Source organism: Electrophorus electricus, chromosome 23 (genome assembly GCF_013358815.1).
Source record: "Electrophorus electricus isolate fEleEle1 chromosome 23, fEleEle1.pri, whole genome shotgun sequence".
Classification (NCBI taxonomy): Eukaryota; Metazoa; Chordata; class Actinopteri; order Gymnotiformes; family Gymnotidae; genus Electrophorus; species Electrophorus electricus.
Window position 1 is genome coordinate 9,243,572 of NC_049557.1, and position 16,081 is coordinate 9,259,652.

The following is a 16,081-nucleotide window of genomic DNA, read 5'->3' on the forward strand; positions in this document are numbered from 1 at the left end:
AATGCACAGCTTTCAGAGACGCTGCGTTCAACTCTGTCAGATGTGCCCCAATAATGTCAGTAACGCAGCGTCCAGGGCGCTTGCATTAAACACTGTGGTTGCATTAAACACTGTCAGATCATCGGTTGTCAGTAAAACACCATTAGGGGCGCTTGCATTAAACACTGTGGTTGCATTAAACACTGTCAGATCATCGGTTGTCAGTAAAACACCATTAGGGGGGGTTGCATTAAACACTGTGGTTGCATTAAACACTGTCAGAACATCGGTTGTCAGTAAAACTTGGCTGCATTCAGCTGGTCTTCATTAACTGCTAGAATGTGAAGTTCAGTTGAGCTGGGTAGAAACCTGATGTGGTAAAGAGCTCACTGGCACTGAGACAAAGCAGGCACAAAAATAACACACACACACACACACACACACACACACACACACACACACTCTCTCACTCACACTCCCTCTCTCTCTCTCTGCCTAATGAATATGCATGACACTGCTGGTGGTGTGATCTGGAGAGCATGAGAAAGAATATGGGGTTGCTTTAATGTCAGAACCAGGGGGTGCAACAACACAATGTGAAAACTAAAACTAAAGTTGTTACATTTGGCATGTGTAAATATCCCACTCACAAGCACAGACAAAAGAACTGCGTGCACTTTTATAATAATATCACGCTTTTTTCATTTTTCAAGTGATCATACATTATCTGAACTAATGGTTAACACACAAAAAAATCTAACACCTATTGAACAATGTATCCTTTTCACCCTAGTATGTGCTCAACATTATATAACTTCCCTTACATTTACTCTGATCCATTTTGCACTTTATTATGACTTTAAACATTATAAAACTCAGCAATAATATTAGCTATTACCTAAACTAATGGTACACTGCGTAACATTAATATCATATATTATATTCTAGCATTACCAACCTGACACTAGAGCCTGTATTCTGAACGTGTGTGTGATGCCTGACACTGGTGCTATCTTCTGGAATCCTGTACAGCATGTGGACACTTTTTTTGTGTTTATTTTTCATTCTTTGTATTGACATTTTTTTGATGTTCAATGGGCAGTGGAAATCAGTGAATGCACCCTCATAAAAATGTGTTAAGACTGACTATTAAATTATTATTAGAAGTTAGATTAATCCAAATTTAAATCCTAACTTGCCTGTCTACAATCCTCCTTTTCTACCATCTATCTTCTGGAGAAGAATGTTTTGGTAGTCTGTGGTCTGTCACAAAACCAGGAGCATTCTCTGACAGACACGACCGTAAGATGGCCCCCAAACTGTCAAAACCACCCCATGTCAAAACTTGATCACAGAGCAGCCCGAGGTAATGTACTTGTTGCGCAAGGACAATGATCAAATCTAGAAGTAAACATTTGAGAATGAAAAAATCATGATATTGATCATAAGATTATGCTAAACTGAACATGAGATTATGATAAACTGAGCACGGTATTATGACAAATGCACACGCAATTTTCATATTTACAGTTGCAAGTGGGATAGTTACATACGCAAAATGGCAAAACCGGCAGTTTCATATTTTTCACTACATTTTTGCGCCCTGTAGTTTTGACTGGAAAGTGACATAGTAGAATGATGCAGAGAAGGGTGTTCTGCAGAGGTGTGAACCCCGCCTCCCAGAAGGAGCAGAGAGACAAACTGCTTGGTCCTGCACAGCCTTGTGGAGGTGTGCGTGTGTGCACATGTGAGCGCACTCACCCATACAGCTCCTCATCCTCAGTACTTGGCCGCAGCAGAATTCTGGGAGTTTTCTTGACTGCTGCTGGAGGAGACACATTGCAACACAATTAACTCCAGTCTGGCAGACGTCTCAAGCTTCTCTGAGGAGCCCTCAGAGAACCTACAGAGTCTAGTTACTGCAAACTTTTAAAAAGGCAGACACACAGACACCCTGTCCATATGAGGCACGGCTGTGTGTCTGCACGCAAGAGTGTGCGTCTCTACCTGGAGGCTCCTTCGCCTGCGACTCTGCTCGCTCGTACCTGCTCGAGTGACGTGCCTCTGCCGGCCTGTGTGGGGACGACACGGTGGCCACCTTGGTCCCTCTGTTCGGGGGCTCCTCTCTGAAACCGTGAAAAGCGCCAGACGTTTAGGAGAGCCACTCTCTCGTGTCGTCCAAGGCATCGTTCGTGCTGGTTCTGAGACGGACCGCACAGCCTGGAGCGTCTCACAAACCGACTAACTAGGCTGCAGCGGAGACGACCCAGCAGAACAGGAAGCACACTCTCCATCATTAATTCACTCCCTTCCTCGGGGCTCCTGGGTTTTTAACGACCTGTTTAATTTCTAAGCGTGCCGTGAACGTCCCAAACGAGACAGTAAGCTGCTGTCGGCCGGTTCTAATGGTAGTGACATCTGTAGACCTGAGCCTGTTTTTGGCCTGGCGACCGTGAGGGTGAGTGGTTCCGGAGGAGGCCCTGGTCTGTGACCCACACACCTGGAGCTGTCTCGGGGTACCTCGTTGGACGAATGGGAGGATAAGTCGGACTGGCGCGAGCGCTGGTCATCTTGCGGAGAGTAGGAGTGGCAGGACTCCATCTCGGAGATATCTGAAATGAGAGGGAGACCAGAGAGGAGTGAGAGTGTCACCCAGCGTCCGCAGTTCCAGACCCCTCCACCGGACGGCGCCCAAGGCTCGGCGTAACCGCTCCCACTAGCACACACAGCTCGGTGTTACTGCCGACGTCACGTTAATGTGCAGAGAACCGCCACATCATAACACTCAAAGGGCAGAAATGGAGGCAGGGCAGAGTAAGTGTGTCAGCTTGGGAGACAGGATTCATCAAAAGGAATGAATTTTTAGCAGTACTGAATGATAAATGCTTAGAGCAGTAGTACAAAGAGGAAGAACAGAGAAGAGTGTGTGTGTGTGTGTGTGTGAGAGAGAGAGAGAGAGAGAGAGAGGGAAACAAGCATAAATGAGAGGAGTCTGGTGAAACACAACACCATTGTTGTCACCAAGGAGACGTGTGAGTGACAGACAGACAGAGCAATAGAAAAACAGACATGTACAGTCTACTGTCTTGGACAGCAGAGCCATTAGCAGCAACCTGTTTGCGCCATGCAAACTCAAAACAAAAACAATACGTGTACGGATATCTAAAAGGGTAAGTTCACATTCACGTCAAGCTGTACAGCTCTCCTAATTTCTAGGGAAGTTCGGAAAAGTGCAGTTAGTCTGAGCAGGGTTAAGGTCACCGATCCGAAGCAGCTACCCAGACCAGGAAGGTTAGTGCGAAACCCCGTGCAGAAACAGACACGGTGAGGGTGACTGCCAGAGAGACACGACAAGGGGAGAGGAGGCCGAGTCGAGTGACTGGAGAGAGAGAGAGAGAGGGAGAGAGAGAGAGAGGGAGAGAGAGAGAGAGAGTAAGAGAGAGAGAGAGAGGGAGAGAGAGAGAGAGAGAGAGAGAGGGAGAGAGAGAGGGAGAGAGAGAGGGGAGAGAGAGAGGGGAGAGAGAGAGGGGGAGGGGGAGAGAGAGAGAGAGAGAGAGAGAGAGAGAGAGAGGGGGGGGAGAGAGAGTAAGAGAGAGAGAGAGAGAGAGGGGGAGAGAGAGAGAGAGAGAGAGAGAGAGAGAGGGGGGGGGGAGAGAGAGTAAGAGAGAGAGAGAGAGAGAGGGAGTCAGAGAGAGAGAGTAAGAGAGAGAGAATAAGAGAGAGAGAGAGAGGGAGTGAGAGAGAGAGAGGGGGAGAGAGGGAGAGAGAGAGTGTGGGAGTAAGAGAGAGAGAGAGAGAGTGAGTTACTCTGTGCTCGGGTGCAGCCGGTGAAGCTAAGTGCATTTCCACTGCTTTAACAGAATTCCACAGCTTTCCAGTGATGGCCAGTGCAGCATGCCTAAAACACACTCTGTTACGTAGCAAAGAACACACACACACACACACACACACACACACACACACACAAAGCCAAGTGCAACAGTGCAACTTTAAGTAGAGTGCTGAAAAGCAACAGTAATACTGGCCACTAGTGTAAACAGGTAAATAAACAGATCACTGCAGGACTGATGGAGGGGTTTTATCGGATGAATGTGCGTGCGTGTACCAACGAGCAAAGACTGTCCTCTATCTCTGAGGTCTGTAGGAACGAGAGTTCCCATCTGTTGGCGGACGATGGAATTACAGCCTGTCAGACCCTCGAGAGAAAACAAGACCACAGAGAGGCGGGAGGTGTTGCCGCAGAAACACTCGCTCAGCACGGCCGAATCGACCAACAAACAAACCTGCGTCTGTGTCTCCGCCCTCTGTTTACATCACTCTGCTACGATAAACAAACACACAGGCAAAGTCACAGAGACTTATGGACACATGCTCACACACACACGCTCTAAACAGAGATAGATATTGAGCACTGAGAGAGACATACATGCTTGTACATACAGGGCTGGACCCATATATTATAGTATTCAGATAAATCACTCGTTAGGTAGGTAGTTTTTCATTTTGGCGTTCGGAAGTTCGCTGACAGAGGACGGGGCCTAATTACAGGCTTTCAATAAAGGTGAAGTGGAAAATACACGCTGTCAGCATATTTTTGTACTGTGTTGATTTTTTGGGGGCTTGAGCCCCGTTGGTGAGAGGTTGGCTATGAAATGTTCCTCCAGGACGCTCAGAGCTTTGCGGAACCGTAGTCAACAGTTACAGTTTGAAACGCCTTTGTTGGAACTAGTATGCTGGTTTTGCGTTTCTCGGAAAACGTACCAACACTATTAAAAAACTCTAAAACAATTTTTAAAAAAATAGAAAATAACCTTGAATAACATACAACAATACAGTAAAATAACAGAAAGCTTGAAAATTTGTGGCGTCCAATTAAGATGAGAACAGAGAAATGATCAACGCGAAAAATGGTGCACTCACGCGCGCACACATGCACACAAACACGCACACAGAGGTCAGGGTTAAAACTTGACACAAATCTCCCAGCATCTCAGAAAGTTGTTTTGCAGCTAGAATCAAAGAATTGTCAAACCACACAAGAATACCAGTGTACTGTCATGACACATTGGCACTGTAGACAGTAATTGCTTAAAATCACTTGCTTGCAGTCGGCCTGTGTAACACACGAACCTTCCCCAATTTACCCCCCATCCCTCCCCCCCTGCTTCTGTAGGTCACCTTGGCAACACCGAGGTCATGGGTTCGAAACCCAGGCACCGCTTGCGCTATCCTACTGTGCAAGTTATTCTTGGGAAGAATGTCTGATTATACTAAGCAGATTTTGGAGACATTTCACCAGAAAGCCGAGACTGGGGAAACTAAACGCAAACACACATACTGTCTAACGTGCAAGTATCCGTGTGCTGGGAGCCGCCTGCTCTGTGCGCCCTGGCAGCGGCCCCGTTCCCCATGACACTGGCACAATCCCGCTCGGAAACCCTGAAGCTTTCGGGAGATTTACGGTGTTTGCGTACACTACAACCATGTCATTGCCCTTCCGTGTTTCTGCACCGCTGTCCGTTGGAACAGGAGTGTAAGCTCGGGTGTAAAATGGATTAGCATGCTGTGCTTTCAGAGGAGAGGTTAGCTACGAACTACAGCTGAAAGAAAGTTCACGCCGCGTGGAAAGAGTTTGGCTCGATGCCGAAGACCCACTACACTTCTTTCCTTAAACATTATTCAAGAACCATAAATAAGTCACCACACAGAATTAACAATGAATAAAATTAGTTTATTGATAAGGGAGAGTATTTCAAAACGCAGGTTAGCAAAAGATATAAATGTGCCCAAAAACGTGAAAACTTCACAAACATTGAGTGCACAGTGTGAAAGATTCGGAGTTGTGTTGAGGCTTAACAGGGCTTAAAGGGCAACCGACAGTCTACTGCAGTCTCGCTGACGTCCTTCAGCTAAAAGTACGACATATTATCTGTAAAAAAGAAGAGAGATAGGATCGCTCTTGTAGAACAGGTCGCTCCGTTTTCTCAGCTCCACGGCATCGACGGCATCCAAGCATTCCGAGTTGGACGTTTCCCGTCTTACTCAACGCAAAGCAAAGGGCTTTTTACAATACCACAACAACAGCACAGTAGATATTTGCAACGCGAGGAAGACGGGACAATGTCCTTGCGGACTGTTGCCAAATTGAAACGTGGCCACAGAAGTGGAATAACTGCTGGCCATGAACTACAGCTGCAGTAACGTGTCACTGGTGCATCATACAGTCAAGGCTGCATGTGCCAGATCCCATTTAAAGATACTACGCAGTGACAAGTAATTTCCTTTACAGGCCTCACATCTGGCAAACGTACCTGTGATAATATCAGTCACGTTTATCTGATCCAATTAAGAATAATAATGCTTTAGAGTGAAGCGGGACTCTACGGGGGGATTCGGCCGGAGCTAGCGGTCCGCTGCTAATCACAGCCCTTACACAGCTAGGAGTGCTGATCTGGGATCAGCTCGCCACTGTCCACAAACGCACGTTCAGCAGGACAGGGGGACCCAGCTCGGCTTCTGGAGATCTAGCTTCCTGCAGAGTGTAGCTCCAACCCTGCTCCAGCCCGCCTGATCCAGGCATGGGAACATTCAAAAGTGGGTGTGTTGGATCTCCAGCAGCAGAGCAGGGCCTCGCTGCTCTGGAAAAACTGATCCTAGATCGGCACTTTTAAAATACAACACGGCCAGATCCTGGGAAGTTATAGCAGTGAAGATGAAGTCATGGTAAACAAGCTGTCGTTTTCCAATGTCAGCCGTCCCCAAGCTGACTTGGGTGCTGGGGTGGGCGTGGCATGCAGCTGCCACCCGAGACCAAGGGACTCACCATCGGGCTCGGAGTCGCTGTCGGCCAGGGCCGGGATGCGCACCAGGATCTGTCTGTGGTCCCGCTGTACCACCAGCTGCAGCTTGCCCCGCGACTTCTCGATCAGCTTCCCGGCATCACTCAGCGACAGGTTCTCCGTCACCGTCCCATTGATCTGCCAAACGGCAAAACCAGGAGTTGGCACTTGTCCGACCAGGCTGCTTGTGACAGCATTTGCCGAACCCCCTGTGCACACACTGCTGCTACACACTCTAAGAAACAGAGCAAAGCCCAGTGTCGTGTGCCGAGTCCTGTTATTTCGCGTCAGATATGATAGACACCTTGAGGATGATGTCGCCCTCTTGCAGATTTCCATCTCTGGCTGCCAGACCTGTGCTGGTCATCTCTTTAATGAAGATCTGGCTGCCCAGGCGAAGGCCGTACTCTGTAACCAAGGAGCAGAAAGAAAAGCTACTGAGCCTTCGGTTAAACCTGACCCAAACCACACTGAGCCCAACCACAGTGACCCAAACCACAGTGACCCAAAATACAGCATCCCAAACCACAGTGACCCCAACCACAGTGACCCAAACCACACTGAGCCCAACCACAGTGAGCCAAACTACAGCAACCCCAACCACAGCGACACAAACCACAGTGACAAACCGCCGCAACTCCAACCACAGTGACAATCACAGCAACCCCACTCACAGCGACCCCAACCACAGTGACCCAGACCACAAACTAGCCCCTCTATGACTCAGGAGACAGACCGAAGATCTCAGAACCAACTGAAAAGCCACTCAACATCTTTCCACACCCCACGGTCCCAAAATGGTGGAATGCTCAACACAAACAAGCCCAACTAGCATGTGCTAGTGTTCTTTACAGGGCTTTGGGGTCTTTTATTCAGTCTGGGGCACAACATACACTCACATAAGCCTTTTCCTCTAAAGCTGAAAGAAAAAACTGCAACTTCATGAATGAGCAGTAATGAGGCAGTGTGCTGGTGCCGCGTGCGGAGAGGATCCGAGGGGGAGGCGCTGTGCACACGTTCACAGGACGCCTGGCGCTCGGCCGGCCGAGTGGCCATAAATAAATCAGGCCAAAAGAAATCAGGTTGTCTTGCCAGCAGAGAGGAAAATAACCACCTACATACGAGAGAGACAGGGACAACAGTCAGACCTAATTATAAACACTTAGCCCAAAAGCTTTTTGATGTGGAGCCTACATAGATACGCACATTACATCCAAAACATATGACCTAATCAGCTCCCTCAAGTAAATGCATAGGATGGTGGTGTTGGCCATTATCACCCCTAAATACGCATCGTTATCCCCTCACTTAACACAAGATCCGCTAAAAATACACGAGGAACCTTGTTAAATTTAGACCACAGGCACCTAGTACAGCGTCCAGTGGCTGGACCCAGCCCTGCAGCAAATGACCCAGTAGGGGCCAACCCCACAGCACTGCTGCAGTGTCCAGCCGGACATCGAATCAGGGCGGGAAAACGCTAAGCTGTCCAGTGCTGCTTCAGACCTGAAGGGACAGGGGTTACTGGGTCACCTCACCAGCTAAAGGTTCGACTGGTCCGCCCTCACCCTCATTGGGCCGGTTCTTCACCAGCATCACGTTGATGGGCGCCTGCAGAGGTTCAGCGTGGACCAGCTCTCTCTGGCGCCCTCTGCTGGGCGAGGGCGAGCCCTCCTTCAGCCGGTCTCGGCTGTGGCCGCGCAGCATCCGGTTGTCTGGGCGCGGCTCATACCTCCTGCCATTGTAGCCGAGTGCCGGGTCCCTGCCGTAACTGCTGGCGGGGCTGGTGCCGCGCTCCAGGCTTCGCCCCCGGCTGCCGTCCCGCCGATAGCCCCTCTCCGGGCTGGGCGACCTCTCCGCGCTGCGGCCCCGGCTGCGGCCCGGATCGTGGTCCTGCCGGCGGTAGTCCGGCTCCAGGAAGCCCGACCGGCCCATGTCCAGGCTGCGGTCCCGTTCGCGGGGGTAGCCCAGGCCGCCGTTGCCCCGGGGGTAGTCCGAGTCTGGGTCGCTGTTCAAGCTGCGGTTGTCCTCGGGGTAGTAGCTGGACAGGTTGTAGTGACGGCTGTCCTTGTCTGGGGTCGGGGGACGCTTTAGCACTTTACGAGGCCTCTTCACTGTCTGGATGGAGGGGTGAATGCAACACAAACTTTTATTTATTTATTACTATTTTGGAGACATTTACATGAACTAAAAATGACCAGACCTTTCTGTTATATTTAGGCTCTACATTTCTGTAAATGAATCCATATGTCTGCAGTGCCAGAAACCCCAGAATGCACAGACACAGTTGGGCAACGGCGTGCCCCACAGGGCGGAGGGAAGCACGACTCACTATTTTGGCCACTTTCCCGCATTTCCGAAGCTGCTGCACAGCAAACGAATGAGGCACATTCTCCATGGAGATGGTGTTGACCTGTATGACCCGGTCACTCTCACTGCCAAACAGCACAGGGATGCACAGTCAGACGTGCTCAGGGGAACTGGAGGGCCATTGGCGAGCCACTCCGCAATCAAACGCATATATTTTTGCCAACACCTTTTCTATCTTGTTAATAAAATCCAAATGAGCCGCTGGAATGAGTTATTGGCAAAGAAGCAAGTTGTGAATGAGTGTGTTAAAAAGGAGCTGGGGTGGAGGTGAACTGTGCACTGAGCACTCGTGATGCGGGTGTATGAGAGAGGAGAGAGATGCCGTACAACAGCAAGCCATCAGCGGGGCCCCCCTGCAGAACGTCGGACACGACGATGGACGTCTCCCCGCTGTCCACGTTAGGGTTGTCCCTGCCGCCAGACACGGCTATTCCAAACCCCATCTTAGCATCCTGAGAAAGGGAGGGGAGAGGGGGAGAGAGAGAGAGAGAGAGAGAGAGAGAGAGAGAGAGAGAGAGAGAGAGAGAGAGGAGAGAGAGAGGGAGAGAGAGAGAGGGAGAGAGAGAGGGAGAGAGAAGTAAGCTAAAAGAAATGACTCGGTTTCCCAGCACTAACAATGCTTGTCATCTTGATCATAGATCACTGTTAGCAGGAACAAAGACAGTAATGAGGTCCAAAGGAACAGGAATGGTGAGTACATGGCAGGGAGACAGTCAGGCGGGGAGACAGTCAGGCGGGGAGACAGTCAGGCGGGGAGACAGTCAGGCGGGGAGACAGGACCTCCCCATACACTGACTCTTCATTGGCAATGTAACCCTGTGTGGGCACGCCCTGTATGGCAAGTGTCTCTGAGCTGGGCACTTGATGGCTCTGCTCTGCTCCGGTTCTCTGCCCCAGTGAGACGGCAGCATACTTGCCTCCAGGCGCCCGGGCTGAGCACCCGCAGCTTAATGACAGCCTATTATGGCTCTCGCCACAAGCCAAACCCAGCCTGATCTCTCCAAGGCTGATTACAGCCAACCAGGAATGTGTCCATGAGATAGGGAGAGTGGAAGATGGTCCCCACCAGCTGTAGACACAGCTCCAGGAAGCTGTGGTCACTTTTCTGCCGAGGCAGCCACACGGCTGAGGGCGCAAGGCCTGGAGGGCTCCTGGCATGAACCCTGGAGGGCTCCTGGCATGAACCTGTGCTGTGCTGTTCTGTGATGTGGGTCTCTGCCTGTGGGTGATCAAGGGCTCAAGCAGGCCCGTTTGACCCAGGACCTGGTAAGGCGACACCATGTTGATTCAAAACATTTACGTTTGCCAGTGAAACCAGAGCCAGTGCAAAACTGGTTTTAAAAAGGCGTGGTCTCCTGGCAATATGATCAACACGGGATGTTAATTAGACACGTAATCGGGGGGGGATAAAAGGATCTCTGGGAAAACAGGGTGAGATTTTTGCTGCTCCTTCCACGCCACGCCACGCCACGCCCAGCCATGGCCTTTCTCCAGCCGGGTCATCACCCAGCACACCCTCTGCGATGTGTGTGTGTGTGTGTGTGTGTGTGGGTGCGTGTGTGTGTGTGTGCGGGTGCGTGTGTGTATGTGTGTGTGTGTGCGTGTGTGTGCGCGTGCGCATGCGTGTATGTGCGTGTGTGTGCGAACAGCTCCAGCCCATTTTGTGATTTCTCATGGTGAAGATGAGGAGTCTTTCCTGTGTGGAAAGCAGAGAGATGAATGTATCTCATTTTTGGATGGAGAGAGAGAAAGAGAGAAAGTGCACAGGGGGAGGAGAGGATAAGAGTCTCTTTCCGGCATGTCTGCCAGCAGCAATGATAAGACACAGCAACAGTAGAGAGAACGAAAACGTCTCCATGTTTAGAACAGCCGCTGTGTTCACCCTGACCTCACCTAAACGCACTAGATTCTGGTGGATTTGTTTTGTAGCAGTGCTGAAGGGAGTTATGTCCAGCAGGGGTTGTGCGGCCACTCCCTGTGTGTAAACACCCCTACTCCTCTGCCGCCGCAGCTCCCGGTAGTCTCCGCCTCCGCCAGCGTTTCCTGCTACGTCAGCGCAGCAGGCGCGGCCCCGAGCACAGGCTGTTCCGCTCTCGGCCCCTCGGCGTCCTCGGCGCGGGGGAGCCGCAGCTCCGATCGCGGCTACACTCCCAACGTGAACAGGGTTAGGAGACAGGCGAGGCCCACTAACACCACGGGCCAGATGGATGCATCGTCCAGCCCTTATCACGAACATAACCACGAAACCCCCCCCCCCCACGCACACACCCTAGGGATGCAAAGTTATTAAAGCACGGACGCCGATCATGTTAATGGAATTCCCGGGATTCCATGAGCTAGCTATGCAGCCCACAGTCAGTGTTGGACAGGACACTATTAGGATTGGTCAGAAGATCTCTAGATCATTGCTAATATTGTTATTTCACATATATTATGCATCTAGACAGACAGTACAACTAAAAAACCAATCATGTGTGTGAAACAGGAAGTAGTGCCGTACCCGCTGCAATGTCACGGTGTACTGCTCCCAGACGGTGTCTTCCATTCCTGAGTTCTGCAGGGAAGAAATGACATATAACACAGTGTTAACAAACTATGACCCATCCTCACCCACTGGCACTGAGCACAGCACTGCATGTCAGTTTTAATTCCAGCGTATGTAAATCTGTGTTGGGTGAACTGTGTGGTGATCACAGCTCTCTCACAGGGAGAAATGTAACTGGACAAATGGCTGTTCAGATGGTCCTTGGCTGGCTGATACCTTATCTGTTTATGTCCAAGAGAGCTAAAGAAAGGTCTGGAGGCTTCTGCTACTCCACACACCATCAACAAAAATAAATCAATAAATACACTTACAAAAATACGCACAACCTTAAATTATTGTTTAGATTCCAAAACACAGCTCAGCAGTCCTCAAAATTCCTCTCTTGGTTCATTTTACAGAAACACAACACTAAATACTACATATGTCACTTTTTCCTTCCTGGCTAAGATTTGGAGATGGAGCCGGCCAAAGCCGCTGAATTACTGAGAGATTTTCTTTGAAGGGTAACCTTGAAAAAGGCTCTTCAGTTAGCCACGCCACAACATCGACCTCACCACTCGGCTGGCTACAGTAGCACGTACATGTTCGCTGGTCAGATTTCACGGCATTTTGCTGACAGACTTACAATTACAGAACCTTCAACATATCACCAGGAGGGGCACGTTCACGGCAGTGAGTCCCTGCTGCCGAACTAATGAGCAGTTTTGATTAGTTCCACTCTCGGGTAGAAATGTGCCCTACAGTAGCCGAGAATATGTGAATAGGGGTATGTTTTTTATTTTACTTTATTTAAATATGTTTCTGTTTTCCATCTACTTTTTGTGGCGCTCCTCTGAAGGGTCTGTAGAGCCTGAGAACAAAAATAGTTTTGTTACATTTTATTTTCCAACCTTTCTCAAATGCTACGTGTCATTTGCTTATAACTGTAATAATAATCAATAATATAATAATTAACAGCTTAATTTAGAATAATGAACAACTTGGTCCTAAATTAAACATGAAGGCGAAATCAGACGAAATTTCAATATCGAACCGATAACAATTTCTAAATATATTATAATCAATTCAAAATTGTCAGGTCTCGGTATATGGTGCAGCTCTGAAGTGCAGTCCTGTCCCAACCTGAGCAGGCAACAAACAAGCCAAAATGGCATCTACCTCCGACACTGCCCAAGATTCCTGATCCAGAAATAAATATGACAGGTTTCCAAGTACACTGGTTAACGATTATTTAGCTTTGTGTAAAAACAAAACACCCTCTGTGTATTATATATATTTTACAAGCTGAATCCTGCTATGTTTTCAGAATTTCTCCATCATTCTGGATCAGCATACTCGCATACTGTGTTTTATGAAAGAGGAGGCCCTCTGTGGTTGCAGACTGCTGCAAGACACTGGCGTGTTACTGGGGCCAAATATAGACAAAAATCATACATTTTCAAAGTACATACACATTTTAAGTGCAATAACAACGAATAAGTACATTTACATTAAGCTGCCGCTTTTATCTAAAGCAACAAACAATTATGTCTGAGTACAACTTGAGCAATTGAGGGTTAAGGGCCTTGCTCAGGGGCCCAGCAGTGGCAACTTAGCAGTGGTGGGGCTTGAACCAGCAACCGTCTGATTACAAGTCGAGTACCTTAACCACTGAGCTACCACTGCACAATAAGTAATAAAGTAATCTATAATTAATAAGTAATATAAGTAATATATAATTAATGCAAAATTAATTTTCCGTGTCACTTAAAAACCATAAATGCTAGAAGAATTCTAAAAGCAGATTCAAACTCAAAGCATAGAAGCATCATAAGGCATATGTTAGTCTGGGGGGGTAAAATATGTTGTCCAGAATTTTGTTGTCCAGTGTTAGTTATTTATATAATGGTTAAGGTTGTCCTCTTGACTACGTAAAAAGGACTGTGCTTCTTGTATTGTTCTGTGAACCCTATAGCTTAAACAGCTATCACAGACACAAACAAACACACACACACACACACACACACCCCCCTGCCCTACTCCCAATCACCTGATTACTGATCACGAGCACCTGGACTTATTTGTCCACTCACTACATCAACCCATAGGTTCTCTCCTCCAGTACTGAATAAAGCCACAGGTATTTTGCTATTTAACTTCAAATCTGTCTATTTACAAATCATGTGTGAATAATAAACATAAACTGTAATTTTACAAATTACACATAGAATGCACTGCACATTCTAATCATCTTAAATTATTTTTTTTAAATACTTTACCGATGTAATAGTGATTGTAATATAATTTTTTTTACTGATTGCTCTCATATCCTACACTGTAAGGCACTAACAAGACTGGTGTGTGGAGCGGTGAGACACAGGGGTGAAGACACACCAGGGGTGTGGTGTGTGGAGCAGAGAGACACAGGGGTGAAGACACACCAGGGGTGTGGTGTGTGGAGCAGAGAGACACAGGGGTGAAGACACACCAGGGGTGTGGTGTGTGGAGCAGAGAGACACAGGGGTGAAGACACCAGGGGTGTGGTGTGTGGAGTGGTGAGACACAGGGGTGAAGTCACACCAGGGGTGTGGTGTGTGGAGCAGAGAGACACAGGGGTGAAGACACACCAGGGGTGTGGTGTGTGGAGCGGTGAGACACAGGGGTGAAGACACACCAGGGGTGTGGTGTGTGGAGCGGTGAGACACAGGGGTGAAGACACACCAGGGGTGTGGTGTGTGGAGCAGGGGTCATCTACATGAACACAGTCTCCTACACTGCTGCTCCTGTGTCATCTGTGAACAAGGCTAGATTCTCTCAAAGCAGAAAACACACACACACACACACTCACACACACACGAAACTCAGTTCGAGGACATCACTGTTCCTAAATAAAGAGACAGGCATCCAGGTCGATAGTGTTTCTCACAGTTACCTCAGAGTCCATAATCAGACCAGCACTCTTACCAAACCACAAGTCCTTCAAACTCCACAATCAGACCAACATTATCAATGCAGAATTCCCTCAAAATCTACAATCAGACCAACACCATATCCATGTGTACCACTCCTTAAAAGTCCACAAACGTTTGAACTCTGGGCAAACATTGAAACGTCCGACTCTGTACCAGTTTCATAATAACCCAGATTAAATCTACGATGTGACTTCTTCCCAGAGCATTAATAACATCGTGACACGCAGTGCTGCAGTAACCAGACCATGTGTTTACTTCAGCAAATGCTGGATTACTGAGATCTTCTTGAGCGATAAGTAGTGTTAATAAAGATTAATGGGGCAGACTGATAAAACGCAAAGGCAACCATGCTACACCTGCAAAATGTGTGTATTTAATTCCCATTCATACAGTTACCATGGCGATAATTAGTGCACTGGTGTCAAATTACAGCCGCGCTAAATCCACCTGTGCCTTAGGGAAAAGCCAATCAAAATTGACATTTAAATCACGTCATGCATATTCAAACCCCCCAAGGAGAGAAAGAGAGACTAACCCTAGGGAGACTAACCTCACTTGTCTCGCACTTTTCCAGATAGTACTTCAGAACATGCATTCTTTTATTATAGGCCTCAGATCAACTAACTCTCTTCCTTCTCTCCATGATGGCAGGGTGTGTGTATGTGTGTGTGTGTGTGTGTGTGTTTGGTTTGCTCAAGTGTAAAATTACACAGAATTCCTAGAGCAGCCCAAACTGATATCAAACTAACTCACAGAGACATACACACATACACACACACACACACACACACACACACACACACACACACACACACACACACACACAAATGCACATTTTCTTTCTACTAAAAATGGAAGATAAATTGATGGGTTGACACACACAGAGAGAGAGACAGACAGACAGACAGGAAAATATGACATCATTCGTTACTGTATAATGGAAGTCCCCTCAAAGATTCCACATCCAGCCATGAAATTACTTGGGTAATATGAGACTCACGACATCCATAAGACGCCAAAAGCTGTCTGTTCTGGAGACCAGGCCACCGCTAAATATGCCAGTGGGTTAATTTTACTTCCAGGCCAGTATTTCTGCCAGTTATAAGGAACTCTTACTGCAAACCCAGTCTATGTATCGTGTAGCGTAAACCATGTCTACCTCCCATCACACATCACAGCCGATCTCTACCACTAACACACATTTGTATGTCTCCATCTGCAAATATCTAATATAACATTCTTGTGTAAATTAAATTACAAACAAGGAATACAGTGGAAATTAATCAGATTAAAGCATCAATGATGAACTGAGTGCATCCATAAGCATTAAAGGCTGGCGAAAGCGTGTTATTAATCTGATAAAAGCTACGGTTCCTGATCTCTATGGTCATGTCTGA

The 16,081-nt window shown here is 48.0% G+C and overlaps 1 protein-coding gene across 5 annotated transcripts in view; it reads right to left on the minus strand.

Annotated features, from left to right (window-relative positions):
• Window positions 1-16,081, minus strand: part of LOC113580041 (tight junction protein ZO-2) — a 42,017-nt gene that overhangs the window by 9,816 nt on the left and 16,120 nt on the right. For 4 of the 5 annotated variants that reach the window (XM_035521813.1, XM_035521815.1, XM_027014341.2 and 1 more), the window contains exons 2-10: window positions 11,689-11,742; window positions 9,516-9,640; window positions 9,151-9,253; window positions 8,387-8,936; window positions 7,123-7,226; window positions 6,803-6,956; window positions 2,480-2,591; window positions 1,987-2,105; window positions 1,741-1,804 (exon numbers count right to left, since the gene is read on the minus strand). In XM_035521813.1, the coding sequence (XP_035377706.1) occupies window positions 1,741-1,804; window positions 1,987-2,105; window positions 2,480-2,591; window positions 6,803-6,956; window positions 7,123-7,226; window positions 8,387-8,936; window positions 9,151-9,253; window positions 9,516-9,640; window positions 11,689-11,742 (1,385 nt within the window). The remainder of the gene's footprint in view (window positions 1-1,740; window positions 1,805-1,986; window positions 2,106-2,479; window positions 2,592-6,802; window positions 6,957-7,122; window positions 7,227-8,386; window positions 8,937-9,150; window positions 9,254-9,515; window positions 9,641-11,688; window positions 11,743-16,081) is intronic. The other variant, XM_027014342.2, reaches the window with a different exon arrangement.